Source organism: Hemiscyllium ocellatum, chromosome 19 (genome assembly GCF_020745735.1).
Source record: "Hemiscyllium ocellatum isolate sHemOce1 chromosome 19, sHemOce1.pat.X.cur, whole genome shotgun sequence".
In the NCBI taxonomy this organism is placed as follows: domain Eukaryota; kingdom Metazoa; phylum Chordata; class Chondrichthyes; order Orectolobiformes; family Hemiscylliidae; genus Hemiscyllium; species Hemiscyllium ocellatum.
The window spans coordinates 26593033-26610478 of NC_083419.1; the positions used below are offsets into that span (position 1 = coordinate 26593033).

At 41.3% G+C, this 17446-nt stretch overlaps 2 protein-coding genes across 2 annotated transcripts in view; one reads left to right on the forward strand and one right to left on the reverse strand.

The window, feature by feature from the left end:
• The window catches only part of lemd3 (LEM domain containing 3), a 50367-nt gene extending 47226 nt beyond the window's left edge, over positions 1-3141 (forward strand). The window contains exon 13 of the mRNA XM_060839759.1: positions 1457-3141. Within this exon, the coding sequence (XP_060695742.1) occupies positions 1457-1620 (164 nt within the window). The 3' untranslated portion in view covers positions 1621-3141. The remainder of the gene's footprint in view (positions 1-1456) is intronic.
• Positions 1-17446, reverse strand: part of rps16 (ribosomal protein S16) — a 435012-nt gene that overhangs the window by 373386 nt on the left and 44180 nt on the right. The gene's annotated exons all lie outside the window — the stretch shown is intronic.

Consider the following 17446-nt stretch of genomic DNA (forward strand, 5'->3'; position numbering starts at 1 on the left):
CCCCAGCCCACAAACCCTGTCCTCGCCTTCTTACTGTAAGACCTGAACTTCAAACTGATGTCATCAATTCAGGTCACGTTATAGAAGAGAAAGTGCTGGAGGTCTTAGAAAACATAAAGAAGGAGAAAGTAGAGTCTCAGGTAGATAGGATAATGAAGAGGGCGTTTGGTATGCTTTCCTTTAATGGTCAGAGTATTGAGTACAGGAGTTGGGAGGTCATCTTGTGGCTATACAGGACATTGGTTAGGCTGCTTTTGGAATATTGTGTGCACTTCTGGTCTTCATCCTATCAGAACGATTTTATGAAACTCAAAAAGGTTCAGGAACAATTTACAAGGATGTTGCCAGGGTTGGAGGATTTGAGCTACAGGGACAGGCTGAATAGGTGGGGCTGTTTTCCCTGTAGGATCGGAGGTTGAGGGGTGACCTTATGGACACTTATAAAATCATGCGGGGCATAGATAAGATAAATAGACAAAGTCTTTTTCCTGGGATCGGGGAGTCCAGAGCTAGAGGGCATAGGTTTAGGGTGTGAGGGAAAGATATAAAAGAGACCTAAGGGCTAACCTTTTTTCACGCAGAGGGTGGTGCGTATATGGAATGAGCTGCCAGAGGAAGTGGTGGAGGCTGGTACAATTGCAACATTTAAGAGGCATTTGGATGGTTATCCGAATAGGAAGGGTTAGGAGGGATATGAACCGGGTGTTGGCAGGTGGGGCGAGATTGTGTTGGGATATCTGGTCGGCATGGACGGGTTGGACCGAAGTGTCTGTTTCCATGCTGTAAATCTCTATGACACTGTGCTTTAAAATTGCTTAGTTTCACATTTTCAATTATTAAACTGCAGAATAATTTGTTAAATTATAAGTGCCAGAAAGAATTTTTCTATTCAGCATCTTAACTTTCACTCCTGTAATTTTTTTAAACAGAATGCAAGTTTACAGACAAATCAAACCTGTCCAACTTTTTATTGCTTTTACATTTCTGCAAACAGCTAGAATTGTATTGAGGCAGAGGGGGTGTGTTGTGATATTCTGTGCATGTTGTATCATTAGATCCAGGTCACTGGTCCTGAACACATGAACTTTTAGTGCCATTTTAACCATGTAGTGATGCGAAAGTTTCATGTAAAGGCCAGGATTTTCCCATAACAATAAACAGTTATCAAAATCTGAGGGCACTGGTGGAACAAATATTACCGATGATCTTTTTTTGAAACTGTTTCTTTTACCTTAGGTTGCAGCATATTAATGGAAATTATGATCACTTATTAAGCAAACAGTTGCACATGTGTACTTGTGGTTTCTAAAATTGGCCAAAGTAGCATAGTTGCAATTGACTACCACAAACTAATTGTATTATGTACAAAATAGTAATATGCTAAGCATTGTAATGGATATTTTTCCCTAATGGTGTTTACTGAAATCTTAAGTAACCTGTTTTTGTTTATTTTTAGGAAAACTAGTGACTGTAAAATATCTGAGATTAGATCGTTATCATTATCGCTTTCCTCAGGCTGTCCATTGCAACACTCCCTTAAAGCCATCAAATAGGTACATGAATTCAATGTCACATCTGCGTCTTCTGACCAACACAGCTAACTCTCAAGGAGCCTCATGAGACCTCTCCTATCCCTGCCAGTACTGTTACACTGCAGCGAGAAGTCCTGCTTGAATGCTCTGTCTTCCTTTTTATTGCTTTTATATGTACACTTTTTGTATTATAAGGAGTGCATCTTTTGTTAAGATGCCAGGAAGCTGGAGAAAATTTCCAAAGGCGCTATCTGTAACATTTCAGTGTATTGGGATTAACAAGTAGTGGCATAGAAGTAAAACAAGATATGACTTTCATGCAGCAGTTATAATTCTTAGACTGTGTACTGGGCATGAACAGTTTTGTTTACTGAAATTGTGAAAATTTAGGTGTCTTGGGGATTAATCATGTACACTATAGTTCAGTCAGTATTTGACCGAGCTAAAGGAGAGGATATCAGTCGGTCAGATGTGACTACTCAAAAACTTTTTGCATTTTTTGGAATTTGGAATTGCAGTGCTTGAATATAAATTTGCGAGTGTAAATTTGGTACAAAATGGTCATCTGACAATTGCAAATAGCATAGAGCAAGTACACAACATGTAGGGCACATTGCAACAGAGCTGTTGAAAGCTGTCAACAGAAATTTGAAATGAAGGGCATAGTGTAGCTGTCTGCTTAATGAGATCTGATTTATTTTGTGCATTAAACATGTCTGGATTAAATATGGATTAATACTAGCAATATCGTGCAGAAGGAAGACCCAGCAGTGTTATGTAGAATGTCATAGTTTGCAGAATGACAAATGTGCAGTTTACTCAAATAATACAAACAAAAAATGACTTAGTTTGATTAACAACTTGGTTTATATTCCATTAAGTAAATGCAAGCAATCCGAATAATGGAATTATTGGTAGAATGAGTATAGATTAATGTTCACTTAATCTTGATTTCATTATTTATTCCAAATTTTGGGTCATATTCTGCAGGCAAGAGCATTTCAGCATGGAATTGCACAAAATGCACAATTTACTGAGTAAACATGATGCACACTGCCTGCTTTACTGTGCCTTACCTTTGTGTGCTTGATGCAGGCACTGTAACTTCATTCCAAGTTTTAACAAGTTCAGCGTAGAGAAGTAGCCAGTTTGTTCTGTACAACTTTGTTGCACTTTGGTTAAGAAGTTGTACTAAAAGTAAAACAAGACATCTTGCTGTACCACGTGTGCATCGTGTGATGGTGTTAATATTATTCATGTTTTTGAGCCGACCCATCATGCACCTGATTTGTTCTGTTGTAAAACTGTGCAAGTCGATTTGGCATTTTTTAAATAAGATGGGGCACTATTTGATGCAGATGCATCTTTGAATTTTCCAGCTTCTATGATGTATTTCATTTTATGTAAACATTGTACATTTATATATTGTAATATGTACCATTATGCAGCTTATTTTGCTTATAACTGTTAAATTTGACAATATCCTACCTGCAAGACAGATGGGAAGGTGTATAATATCCAGACGTTCAAAAAGTTCAGATGTTTAATGTAATTTGTCATTTGTCTTGTAAAAACACTCTAATTAAAGGTTTACTAGGGGTTTTTAAAATGCTGGTATTTGTCTATTGTTCATTATCTTTATTGAAGCTCCTACAGTTGGTTAGGTTTATATTATCTTGCCTCAAGCGCCTGTAAAGTGAAACATTTCCAAATCGTTATCCAGTAATTACTGAACAACTTGCTTTTAATCTCCCTTTAGGTAAGAAAACATTCCATCTGAGATGCATGTCATTTTATTAGGAAGTCCCAACAGAGTTTTACAATTAATACATTGCTTTAACATCATATCGAAAAGCCTTTCTCTGACGACAACTCTGGGATTGTGAAGTGTTAGTCTAGACAATTGTGAAGCAGCATTTGCATAACAACCCAGATCCTGAAACAGTCTCTGCCATTGTGCAGCAAAACCTGATGATCATTTTGGCTTGGGCTAATAAATGATGAGATTCCAATAACAGAATCTAACCATCTCTTTGTTCATTAGCATCAATATTCAGGAGATTAATATTTACCATAAATACCATGATGATAACAGCAGGTCAGAGGCTGGGGATTCTGATATCTCATCCCTTGACTGTCCAAAAATCTGTCTTATCACCTACACGGCATAAGGCAGGAGTGGGATAATTGCATTTGTCTGGGCGAAAGTAACTCCAACTACACTCAGATCAGCACCATCCAGGATAAAGCAGCCTACTTGATTGGTATGCCAAATAGTGCCTTCAACATTCTGTCCACCACTGGCACACTGGTAGCAGTGTACCATCTGCAAGATGCAGCACAGCAACTTAGCAAGGCTTCTTCTACAGTACCTCTAAACTCCTGATCTCTAACACCTGGGCAGCATGGTGGCACAGTGGTTAGCACTGCTGCCTCAGTGCCAGAGACCTGGGTTCAACTCCCGCCTCAGGCAACTGATTGTGCAAACTCCACACATTCTCCCTGTGTCTGCGTGGGTTTCCTCCGGGTGCTCCGATTTCCTCCCACAGTCCAAAAATGTGCAGGTTAGGTGAATTGGCCATGCTAAATTGCCCAGAGGGTCAGTGTGGACTTGTTGGGCTGAAGGGCCTGTTTCCACGCTGTAAGTAATCTAATCTAAATAAGAGCATCACCACTTGAAAATTTCCATACAGACCACAAATTCTGGCTCTATTGTCATTACTTCTGTATAATGGGCTCAAAATCCTGGAGCCCCCTTCATAATAGCACTATTGGTGCATCTGCCACATGGACTGCGGTATTCAAGAAGGCTGCTTAGCACTATCATCTAAAGTTCAAGAAGGAATGCAGAATAAATGGTGATCTAACTGGGTATGTCTATAATCACATAAATGAAAAATGTGCTTGAGTCTGCAGCAGAGTTTGAACTCTCATACTGAGTCGAAGATGGTGTTACAATTGAGCAGTGTTCCAAACATCTCTCTGAAGAGACGTTATCAGCATAGCGCTCCCTCAGGCTGTGTATTTGTCAAGTCTTTGGAGTAAGCATTGAACCCACACTATGATTCAAGCAAGAATACTACCCTTGAGCAATGGTTGAATGCTCAATTTAAGATAGATAAACTATATTTATCTCTTCCATTTTTAAAATATTTTTCTTTGAAATTTCAACACAGGACAATTAGGGAATTTTTCTTAAAAACAAAGCTGAATTAAAGTATCTTGAGTCTGTTAAAGCATGAACCTGATGCAAAGTAAATGTCTCTACCATACTGCCTCCATTGTCCAAGCATCTCATCCAAATGTTTAGGGAATTTTTCAGAATGCCTTCTAGATAAGCATTTGGATTTCAAATAATTGTTCCAACAACCAGAGCAAGCCCCCCATACTTGTTGGTTTTATTCAAACATTGTTTGTGGGTTGGGGTGAATGTGGGGAGGGGGTGCGTGGAGACTGCTATAGTGGTAATATTAATGGGCTAATAATGCAAGGGCCCAGACTAATGTTCTGGGAACATGGAGTCCTATCTTGCTGCAGGTGAAAATTAATTTTAATTGGAATTAAAAGCTAATTGCAGTCATTGCCATAAAGCTTCTGTAGATTGTCATAACCCATTTAGTTCACAAATCACCTTTCGAGATGGAAATATGTTGCTCTTATCTGGTCTAATCTACATGTGATTCTTGTTCCATAGAAATGTGGTTGACTCCATTTAGTTTAAAGTCAAAGTGGGATGGACAATAAATGGGCCTCTGTTCATTGAAAAAAAAATAGGGATGTTTATTACCTTGTTAGGACGTGTACCTTTTCAAACTGACATAAATCAACCTGTCTTGAACAGAGTAATAATTATTCTGTAATCAGAATCCAGCTTCACTACAAGGTTGATATGCATACCCAATCTTCCAGTTTATACTCTAGTCTCCTAACAAAAAAATACTCACTTAATTTACCAATCATAATTTTGAAACTATAATTTTTAGATCTCCTCTAGAAACTCTTAATTGAACTTTAAAGTTACATCCAGTAACTTAAGCTCAGAGGCACAGGTGGCTGTACTTTTGCATTACTACCTTCCACATTTCAAGCCCATTGTATGGAGACAGCTATTCTGGGTAAACAAACTGCATCAGTAATAATCTTATCTGGGATAAGTCAGATCCCAAAATAAAATCTATCTTGTTTAATTTTTGCAGTTGGTTACTTCATTGTGGTTTGGACTGAGAGAGAGGACAACAGAATGAGAGATTGACCCACAAGAAAAAAACTATAATGACATGAGTCTTCACACACTCCAAGTTTCAATACTATTCTTTAACTGATACTCCATTCTAGAGAAAGTTCACTCCTATCTCAACTATTAAGCTTCTACTTAACTGATCTCTTCCAAAGTCTTCTCCTTGGACTGCAGATTTAAGATTTTCTAAAGTTTTGAGTCTGCTGGTATGAGCTCTTTTGCCATTCTGAAAGCCTACTTCCTTTCAATTTTTTACAAACAATTTTTTTTCCCAGTTCTCCAAGCTAAGAAGTGACGCAAACTAAAACACTTGCACTGAAGCAACTAGTTCCCCTGAGCTGAAAGCTTGATTCTCCTGCAAGGAGAACTGAACTCCAAGTTCTTCTGAAATAAACTGGAAGCTAAAACTAGAGCCTTTCAACTCTGAAATATAAGCGTTTTGTCCATTAACATTAGAGGGCACCAACTGTGTGCTTTCTTGGAATTGATGTAATTGGCTCATTTCCAAATTTGTAACTTTTTTAAAAAAAATCCTTCATAATACATCCACATTCATCTGTGTTGTTTAAAATCCAAATCTTCAGTTGTATCGTACACCTTTAATCGCACCTCACTACCTCCCAGCCAGAGTAAATGAAAAGGATCCTCGAGGCATTTGATTTTCAATCGAAATTTTTTGTCACTTAGTTACATTTACTGTACACATTCATGATCATATTCTATGCTAGTTCATTTTGGTCGTAACATTGTTTCCTTCATGATTGCTCTTGGCACACTCTCTGCTATAAGATTGTCCTTGCCAGACACATGGATGTTTTTTTTAATTTGTATGGTTCTAAATTCAAACTCCAAAATATTGTTGATTCCTGTCACGGAATCTTTCCAAAATAAGATGAAAAGGGACTGGTTAATACAAATAACAATCCTATCAGAACTGTTGGATATGTACATGTACATTGTGGTGACTCTACAATTTACAATATCCAGTGTTTCTTCATGAGCTCGTTCAGTTTGAGATTAAAGTAGTTGGTCTTTTGATCCCTATTTTGTCATAATAAAATGGCACCCACACAAACGTTGTTAGTCTCAGCAGCCACTTTGGCTTCATGAAGTTCACTGCTGCTAAAACCAAAGCACTTTCTCTATTTAATAAAGTGTTCAAAGAGGCCTCTACATGCTGATATTTGGAACATGCATCCAATAAAATCCATTTGTTGTGATATCTTTGGCATGGAGTGATCCAAATTAGATCTTAATTTTGTTTCCCTATTTGCTACTTACCCCACAGTGTGGCCCATTAAATCGCTTTTGCTTTGGTGAAGTCACTTTAAGTCAGATTTATGACCAAATTGGCTCTTTGTAACAGGTCAAAAAGTTTATTTAAATGGTGTAAATGAACCTCCCAGGTTTAGCTGAATATAATCAAGTTGTTGATATAGTCAGTGCAGTTTATTGATCCTTCAATTACTTTTTTGGTTAATTTTTATAAAGTTATTGGTGCATTTTTCATTGTATTTACATTAACAAGATCCATCCAGTGGTGCAAAAATTGATATTTCTTTAGCTCTTAGACAATGCAACTGGCCAACATCTTTTTATCAAGTCAGTCTTAACAACAAAATGTGCTCATCCAGGTCTTTCATTGAAGCCTTCTAAACGTGGATCAGACAAGAGTCAGCATTTGTTACTAAGCTGACTTTGTGATAATCAATAACGAATCTTTATGATCCATCTGAGTTTGGCGACATTGTGATAGGTGATTTCCAGCTATAAAAACTCATAAACTAATTGTCTGTCATGAAATTTATTTGAGCTAACGTTTATAGATTGAGTCTATAATAATATATTTTTGTGTAGGTAACAAAATCCCCTACATTAAGATAATAGTTTAGATCCTAACTTTTTCATATTTTAAAGGTAAGTGTAAGGTATATTCCAGATGCGATTTGATTGGTCACACTATTGACTTTAGAAAAACATGCTTTATTTTTACCTTACAGTTAAAATGCAGACAAAATAATTGGCTTAAATATTGAAAAGTTTAACAAAATAACATATGAACTATTACTAATTAACTATTCCAATATTGTAACATCCCATGGCAAAGGCAAATTCAGTCAAACAGATAGTTTTGCATGCAATTCTAGCAGCAAGAAGGGAACCCCATCCTTTAGTGTAACAGAGAGGAATAAGAGCTTCCAACCTCAGCTTTATGACCCCAGTAATTGCAGGAAGCTAAAACAAAAAATCCTGGTTTTGTGGAAGCTTGATTCCACGCATTCAAGCTGCTTCTATTATTCCAAATGTATAAAAAACACCTAAGGCCTGACGATCTATTTACTCTAATGGCTTTGAATATACTGCTTAGCATCTCTGTCTCCACTTATCTTCATTTTAAAAAAAAAGATAAAATACACTTCCTAAAGACATAGTGTTGTCACACTATTCATTTTTAATGTTTATGGCATATAATCACATCAAAATTCAAATGTTTTGAATTAGATAGAAATTTACTGTTACTTGTATTTTCAAAAATACAGTAAAATGTATATTCCACAAAAACTGTGCCATTTAATTGTCTCTTTTTTTTAGAGTTTATATAAAGTTAAGACAAATATCACTTTTTGTTCATTCCAATGTACTTGTTCAGGACCACCTTACACACCCAAACATTTGTTTGCCACTGGACCTAACCTTGCTTCAACTTTGGCTCTTACCCATGCAGGGCCATTTCCTTGGTTTCAACACCAAACTTTCATCCCCTGAAGTAAACTGTCTCTCTTGCTTAGAGGAAGGAGTCTTGTGTCCAGCATTGGCATTCCTGATACCATTTCACTGTCTCCCCCAGGATCAGGATAATCAGATTTAACCTGGTTTGGCACCTTCTCCCCATTAACAATCTGCTGGAGCTTTCCCTGTAGTTGTATGAGGGGTGGTCTTCTAATCAAATAGGAACTGGGAAAATTAGGTATCAAGTGAAGCTATATGCTCTTTCTTTAAGTCTGCCTTCAATGTTTGGACTGCTCTTTCTGCCAGACCATTGGATGATGGATGGTATAAGCTGTCCTTCTATGCCCACTGCCATTTGATTTTAGGAAATGCTTGAATTCCCTGCTGGCAAACAAAGGCCCATTGTAGTTGACCAACACTTCCAGAAGTCTGTGTATTGCAAAAGATATGCAGTTTTTCTCTCGTCATTTAAGTGTTAGACGAATTAACTCTATGCATATCCAACCACTTTGAGTGGGCATCAACAATGACTAAGAACAGCGAGCCCATTGAAAGGGCCAGCATAGTCAACATGTAACCAAGTCTGGGTTTACCTGGCCATTCTCACAAATGTGGAGAGCTGCTGGTGATACTTTTTGTACTTGTTGGCACTCTGGGCACTGCCTCATCAATGCAGCTATGTCTGCATCCAATCCTGGCCACCTTCTCATCAACATCTTCATTTTGGACACCCCTGGATGACCCTGGTGGTGTTCAGCCAGGGTGTGGAGATGACCCATGCTCAGGACAATCATTCTTGCTCCCCATAATAAAATGCTGTCCTCTACAGTGATCTGATCTCATTTCTGATGGCTCATTTGTTTGTCCAATCACCACAAGCTTTTTAAAATTTTCCAGGGCTGAATATTTTTGCATCCATAGTTGGATATTGTCAGTGGTGACCAGAAGGATATCTAGAACGTTTAAAACCAGAGCAACTCTCCCAGTGGCTGCACCACCAGTGGTGTATCTGCCAGTGGGAAATGGCTCAGCGCATCTGCATTTTCTACTTGGCCTCCTGGGTGGTGTTTGAACTTGTAATTGTTAGATTGAGAGCCCATTGCTGAATTCGACCTAAATCTATAGGTGGCATAGACTTGTCCTACTTGAGTAACACCAGCCTGGGTTCGTGGTCTGTTGTTATTACAAATTTACATCTGGGAAAGATATTGGTGGAACTTTCTCACACCAAAGATGACTGCCAAACCCTCCTCCTTTATTTGGGTGTACATGCGCTCTGCATCAGCAAAAGACCAGGAAGCTATTGGGTGTTCCGCTCCCTTGGGCTTCCAGTGAGCCAACAGTACCCTGACACCATGTGGAGAGGCATTGCATGTCAGCAGCTGATCTCACTTGGGATCATAATGTGTGAACACCTTAAACGATGAAGACTGTTTCTTCACTTCACTAAAGTGTCGGGAATCGGGCCTCCATTTTGAATAGGGCTGAGAGAAGCCAGGGCGGCTGGGTAGGTGAGTTTGTCCCACTTTAAAAGGGACTAACCTTGAGAATTGGGACTCCATTTTGAACAGAGCAGAGAAGAAAAAGGTCAGAGAGAAGGGAGTGCTGCCAGGAGGTTTTCAAGTGGGTGAGATCTAAACCTAAGACCAAACATTGTAGGGCCTCCATCCCATCCACCTCCTGTAACCTTACTAAGAGTCTGTAAACTCGGTACTTTGTCAGGTGTTCTCTTTTTTTTCTTCCTTGTTTAGTACTGCGTGGGCTCTCTGATTAGCAGGGTATGGCTGTTAGGGCGGTCACATGTTCCTCCTGCAGAATGTGGCAGGTGAGAGACACGACACATGTCTCCACCAACCACATCTGCGGGAAGTGCATCCAACTCCAGCTCCTCGAAAACCAAGTCAGAGAACTGGAGCTGGAGCTGGATGAACTGCAGATCATCGGGAGGCTGAGGTGGAAATATCCAGTCACAGGATAAGAACAGCTCGGTTACAGCCATGGGAGGAAAGGGAACTGACGGACAGAGCAGGGATCCCCTGTGGCCGTTCCCCTCAGCAATAAGTATACTGTTTTGGATTCTGCTGGTGGGGACAGCCTACCGGGGAAAGCTGTAGTTGTCAGGTCTCTGGCACTGAGACTGGCACTGTGGCTCAGAAGGGAAGGGGGAGAATAGAAAAGTGCTAGTGGTAGGGGACTCAATAGTAAGACGTATTGACAGGAGATTTTGTAGTCAGGAACGGGAGTCCTGGAAGGTATGTTGCTCCCTGGTGCCAGGATGTCATTGATCGGGTTTACAGGATTCTGAAGCCAGAAATTGTGGTACATATTGGGCACCAATGATATAGCCAGGAAAGTGATTGAGGATCTGAAAAATGACTACAGAGAACTAGGTTGGAAGCTGAAGAGCAGGACGAGTAGAGTAGTGACCTATCGGTGCCAGGAGATAGTGAGGTGAGGAACAGGCAGCGAGTGCAGAAAAACAAGTGGCTATGAGGCTGGTGCAGGAGGGAGGGCTTCAGATACTTAGACCATTGGGATGCCTTCTGGGGAAGATGGGACCCATACATGAAGGATGGGTTGCACCTGAACTGAAGGGGTACAAATGTCCTGGGCGGGAGATTTGCTCGTGTGGTTCAGGAGGGTTTAAACGGGTTTGACAGGGAGGTGGGAACCAGAGCTACATCTGAGAGGAATTAGTTGTAGATGGGACAGTGACAGGATGTAGCGAGTCTTTCAGGGAGGTTTTTCATGTGATGAAAAAAGGGGATTGGTTAAAGTGTGTCTGCTTTAATGCAAGGAGTGTCAGAAATAAGAGTGGTAAATTGAGAGCATGGATCAGTACTTGGGACTATGTTGTGGCTGTAATGGAGACATGGGTTTCACAGGGGCAGGAAAGGTTGCTAGATATTCCAGGGTTTAGAGCATTTAAAAAGAACAGGGAGGGTGGAGAAAGATGAGGGGGTGTAGCATTGCTCCTTAGAAAATGCATCACAGCTACAGAAACAAAGGTTGCTGAGGAAGATTTTGTCTACTGCGTCAGTGTAGGTGCAAGTTAGGAATGGCAGATAGGGGAAGCCCTAAATGAGTTTTTTGCTTCGGTTTTCACTAAGGAAAGAGATCTTGTGAATGAAAACTTTGAGGAGCTAGGAGATAGGCTTGAATAGATCAAGATCGATGAAGTTGATCTGCTGAAATTTTGGCAAACATGAAGATTGATAAGTCCCCAGGCCCAGACCAGATTTATCCTAGGTTGCTCCAGAAAGCGAGAAAGGAGTTTTCTAAGCCACTGGCAAAGATCTTTCATCCTCACCCTCCACAATAGTCGTACTGGAAGATTGGAAGGAGGTGAATGTTGTTCCTCTTTTCAAGAAGGGTAATAGGGAAATCCCTGGTAATTACAGACCAGTCAGTCTTACGTCTGTGGTCAGCAAGGTTTTGGAAAGAATTCTGAGGGATAGGATTAATGACTATTTGGAAAAGCATAGCAGGATTAAAGGCAGTCAGCATGGCTTTATGAGGGGCAGGTCATGCCTCTCAAATCTTATTGAGTTATTTGAGGAGGCGACGAGACAGGTCGACAAAGGTCGAGCAGTGGATGTAGTGCGGACTTCAAGGCATTTGATAAGGTTCCTCACAGTAGGCTCATTCATAAAGTCAGGAGGCGTGGGATACAGGGAAATTTGGCTGTCTGGATTCAGAATTGGTTGGCTGACAGAAGGCAGAGAGTGATTGTAGATGGAAAGTATTCTGCCTGGAGGTTAGTTGTGAGTGGTGTCCCACAGAGCTCTGTTCTTGGGCCTCTTCTCTGTAGTTTTTACAAATGACTTGGATGAGGAGGTTGAGGGGTGGGTTAGTAAATTTGTCAATGACTAAGATTGGAGGTACCGTTGATAGTATTGAGAGCTGTTGCAGCATGACAGAGACAGGATGCAGAGCTGGGCTGAGAAATGACAAATGGAGTTCAACCTGGATATATGCGAAGTGATGCATTTGGGAAGGTTGAACTTCAATGCTGAATATAGGATTAAAGACAGGATTCTTGGCAGTGTGGAGGAAAGAGGGATCTTGGTGTTCAAGTGCATAGATTACTCAAAGTTGCTAGCCAAGTGGATAAGGCTGTTAAGAAAGCATTTTTTTGCTTTCATTGACAGGGGGATCGAGTTTATGAGCTGCAAGGTTTTGCTACAGCTCTACAAGTCTATGGTGAGACCACACTTGGAATATTGTGTCTTGTTCTGATCGCCCTACTATAGGAAAGATACAGTCATAGACTCAGAGATGTACAGCATGGAAACAGACCCTTCAGTCCAAACCGTCCATGCTGACCAGATATCCCAACCCAATCTAGTCCCACCTGCCAGCACCTGGCCCATATCCCTCCAAACCCTTCCTATTCATTTACCCATCCAAATGCCTTTTAAATGTTGCAATTGTACCAGCCTCCACCACTTCCTCTGGCAGCTCATTCCATACACGTACCACCCTTTGCATGAAAAAGTTGCCCCTTAGGTCTCATCTTTCCCCTCTCACCCTCAACCTATGCCCTCTAGTTCTGGACTTCCCGACCCCAGGGAAAAGACTTTGTCTCTTTATCCTATCCATGCCCCTCATAATTTTGTAAACCTCTCTAAGGTCACTCCTCAGCTGCCGAAGCTCCAGGGAATACAGCCCCAATCTATTCAGCCTCTCCCTGTAGCTCAAATCCTCCAACCTTGGCAACATTCTTTAAATCTGTTCTGAGCCCTTTCAAGTTTCACAACATCTTTCCCATAGGAAGGAGATCAGAATTGCATGCAATTTTCCAACAGTGGCCTAACCAATGTCCTGCACAGCCGCAACATGACCTCCCAACTCCTGTACTCAATACTCTGACCAATATAGGAAAGCATACCAAACACCGCCTTCACTATCTTATCTACCTGCGACTCCACTTCCAAGGAGTTATGAACCTGCACTCCAAGGTCTCTTTGTTCAGCAACACTCCCTAGGACCTTGCCATTAAGTGTGTAAGTCCTGCTAAGATTTGCTTTCCCAAAATGCAGCACCTCACATTTATCTGAATTAAACTCCATTTGCCACTTCTCAGCCCATTGGCCCATCTGGTCAAGATCCTGTTGTAATCTGAGGTAACCCTCTTTGCTGTCCACTACACCTCCAAATTTGGTGTCATCTGCAAACTTACTAACTGTACCTCTTATGCTCACATCCAAGTCATTTATGTAAATGACAAAAAGTAGTGGACCCAGCACTGATCCTTGTGGCATTCCACTGGTCACAGGCCTCCAGTCTAAAAAACAACCCTCCACCACCACCTTCTGTCTTCTACCTTTGAGCCAGTTCTGTATCCAGGCTAGTTCTCCCTGCATTCCGTGAAATCTAACCTTGCCAATCAGTCTCCCATGGGGGACCTTGTCGAGCACCATACTGAAGTCCATATAGATCATATCTACTGCTCTGCCCTCATCAATCCTTTGTTACTTCTTCAAAAAACTCAATCAAGTTTGTGAGACATGATTTCCCACACACAAAGCCATGTTGACTATCCCTAATCAGTCCTTGCCTTTCCAAATACATGTACATCCTGTCCCTCAGTATTCCATCCAACAACTTGCCCACCACTGACGTCAGGCTCACTGCTCTATAGTTCCCTGGCTTGTCCTTACCACCTATCTTAAATACTGGCACCACATTAGCCAACCTTCAGTCTTCCAGCACCTCACCTGTGACTATCGATGATGCAAATATCTCACTAGGAAGTCCAGCAATCACTTCGCTAGCTTCCCACAGAGTTCTCAGGTACACCTGATCAGGTCCTGGGGATTTATCCACCTTTATGTGTTTCAAGGTATTCAACACTTCCTCCTCTGTAATACGGACGTTTTGCCAGATCTATCTACCATCTATTTCCCTACATTCTATATCTTCCTTGTCCTCTTCACAGTAAATACTGATGCAAAATATTCATTTCGTATCTCCCCCATTTTCTGCGGCTCCACACAAAAGCTGCCTTGCTGGTCTTTGAGGGGACCTATTCTTTCCCTAGTCACCCTATTGTCCTTAATGTATTTGTAAAAGCCCTTTGGATTCTCCTTAATTTTATTTGCCAAAGCTATCTCATGTCCCCTTTTTGCCCTCCCAATTTCCCTCTTTAGTGTACTCCTACTGCCTTTATTCTCTAAGGATTCACTTGATCTTTCCTGTCTATGCCTGACATACGTTTCCTTCTTTTTCTTAACTAAACCCTCAATTTCTTTAGTCATCCAGCATTCCCTATACTTACCAGTCTTTCCTTTCACCCTGACAGGAATATACTTTCTCTGGATTCTTGTTATCTCATTTCTGAAGGCTTCCCATTTTCCAGCCGACCCTTTACCTGCGAACATCTGCCCCAATCAGCTTTTGAAAGTTCTTGCCTAATACCATCAAATTTGGCCTTTCTCCAATTTAGAACTTCAACTTTTAGATCTGGTCTATCCTTTTCCATCATAATTTTAAAGCTAATAGAATTATGGTCGCTGGCCCCAAAGTGCTCCCCCACTGACACCTCAGTCACCTGCCCTGCCTTATTTCCCAAGAATAGGTCAAGTTTTGCACCTTCGCTAGTAGGTATATCCACATACTGAATTAGAAAATTGTCTTGTACACACTTAACAAATTCCTCTCCACCTAAACCCTTAACACTATGTCTGTCCCAGTCTATGTTTGGAAAGTTAAAATCCCCAACCATAACCACCCTATTATTCTTACAGACATGTTTTGGAGATGCCTGAGGCATGGTACATTGGGGAAATAGAGCAAAGGCTACAGCAATGGGCACCGCACAACAATCAACAGACAGGAGTATTCCCTCCCAGTTGGGGAACACTTCAGTGGTCCAGGACATTCGACCTCAGACCTTCGGATGACCATCGTCCAAGGCAGATTTCGGGACAGGCAGCAGCGAAAAGTGGCCAAGCAGAGACTCATAGCTAAGTTCCATACTCATAGGGAGGGCCTCAACTGGGACCCTAGTTTCATGTTACACTACAGGTGACCAACATTGCATTATACACACACAGACACTCCTATACACACACACACAAGCACAAACACGGACATATATATACACAGACACACACACTCCCACACTCACACATGCATCCTCTCAGAGACTTCGACCACTCTCTACACTCATGCACACACACATACACTCTCTCTCACAGACACTCACAACTCCTGACCCCAGACACGCACACACACTTAAGTCACTCTACACTCACTACACACACATATACACTCTCTCTCACATTCACAACCCCCAACCCAGACAGACACAAAAACGCACATGCACACATATATGTTTGTGGGGTGAATTTGTACTTGCAGAGTTACATTGTACTTTACTCAAAAACTGCATGAATTCATGTAAGACTGTTATCTCACCTTTTGGATTAGAATCAATCTAAACATCATGGCATAGACAGAACACAGGGGACTAACACCTTCAACATATTGACTAGCTAACACCAATTGTTACAATTAACCTGAGAATGCAACTTTTAAAAAACAGGTTTTGTGATTTACACATGAAAGAAGTGAAACTATCATGGTATTCGAACAAACGAAAGACTCAACAGACAATCAAGGTATTTTTCAATGTATAATTTCAGTTACATTACACTGTAAACTTTTGCTATAAATTCTGTGTCTTATAATTGTGTCCTCCACAACCACCTGATGAAGGAGCAGCGTTCCGAAAGCAAATGCTTCCAATTAAACTTTAGATTAGATTACTTACAGTGTGGAAACAGGCCCTTCGGCCCAACAAGTCCACAACGACCTGCCGAAGCGCAACCCACCCATACCCCTTACCTAACACTACGGGCAATTTAGCATAGCCAATTCACCTGACCTGCACATCTTTGGACTGTGGGAGGAAACCGGAGCACCCGGAGGAAACCCACGCTGAGACGGGGAGAATGTGCAAACTCCACACAGTCAGTCGCCTGAGGTGGGAATTGAACCCAGGTCCCTGGCGCTGTGAGGCAGCAGTGCTAACCACTGTGACTATAACCTGGTGTTGTGAAACTCTTACAGACAGCTAAGATCTCCTTACAAGTTTGTTTTTTAATTTCCCTCTGACTATTAGGGGGTCTATAATTTAATCCCAATAAGGTGATCATCTCTTTCTTAATTCTCAGTTTCACCCAACTAACTTCCCTGGATGTATTTCTGGGAATATCCTCCCTCAGTACTAGCAAATCTCCCTGCTAGTATATTTGTCCCCTTCCAATTTAGGTGCAATCCATCCTTCTTGTACAGGTCACTTCTACCCCAAAAGAGCTTCCAAAGATCCAAAAATGTGAATCCTTCTCCCATACACCAGCTCCTCAGCCATGCATTCATCTGCTCTATCCTCCTATTCCTGCCTTCACTAGCTCATAGCACCAGGAGTAATTCAGATATTACTACTCTCGAGGACCTCCTTTTTAAAATCCTGCCCATCTCTCTATAATCTCCCTTCAGAATCTCAACCTTTTCCCTTCCTGTTTCATTGGTTCCAATGTGTACAATGACCTCCTGCTGGCCCCTCTCTCCCTTGAGAACATTCTGCACCCTCTCTTAGACATCCTTGATCCGGGCACCAGGGAAGCAACACACCATTCTGCTTTCTCGCTGCTGGCCACAGAAACATCTGTCTGTAGATTAGACTAGAGAATCCCCTAACACAACTGATCTCTTGGAATCCGACGTACCCCTCACTGTGTTAGAGCCAGTCGCAATGCCAGAAACTCGGCTGTTTGTGCTACGTTCCCCAGTGAATCGATCACCACCCCCCCCACCCCCTCTTTGGAGACAATGCAAAGAAGGTTTACCAGGCTGCTGCCTGAGCTGGAATGCTTGTCTTACAAAGAGAGATTGACTAAGCTCGGACTTTTCTGGCTGAAGAGGAGGAGGAGAGGTGATC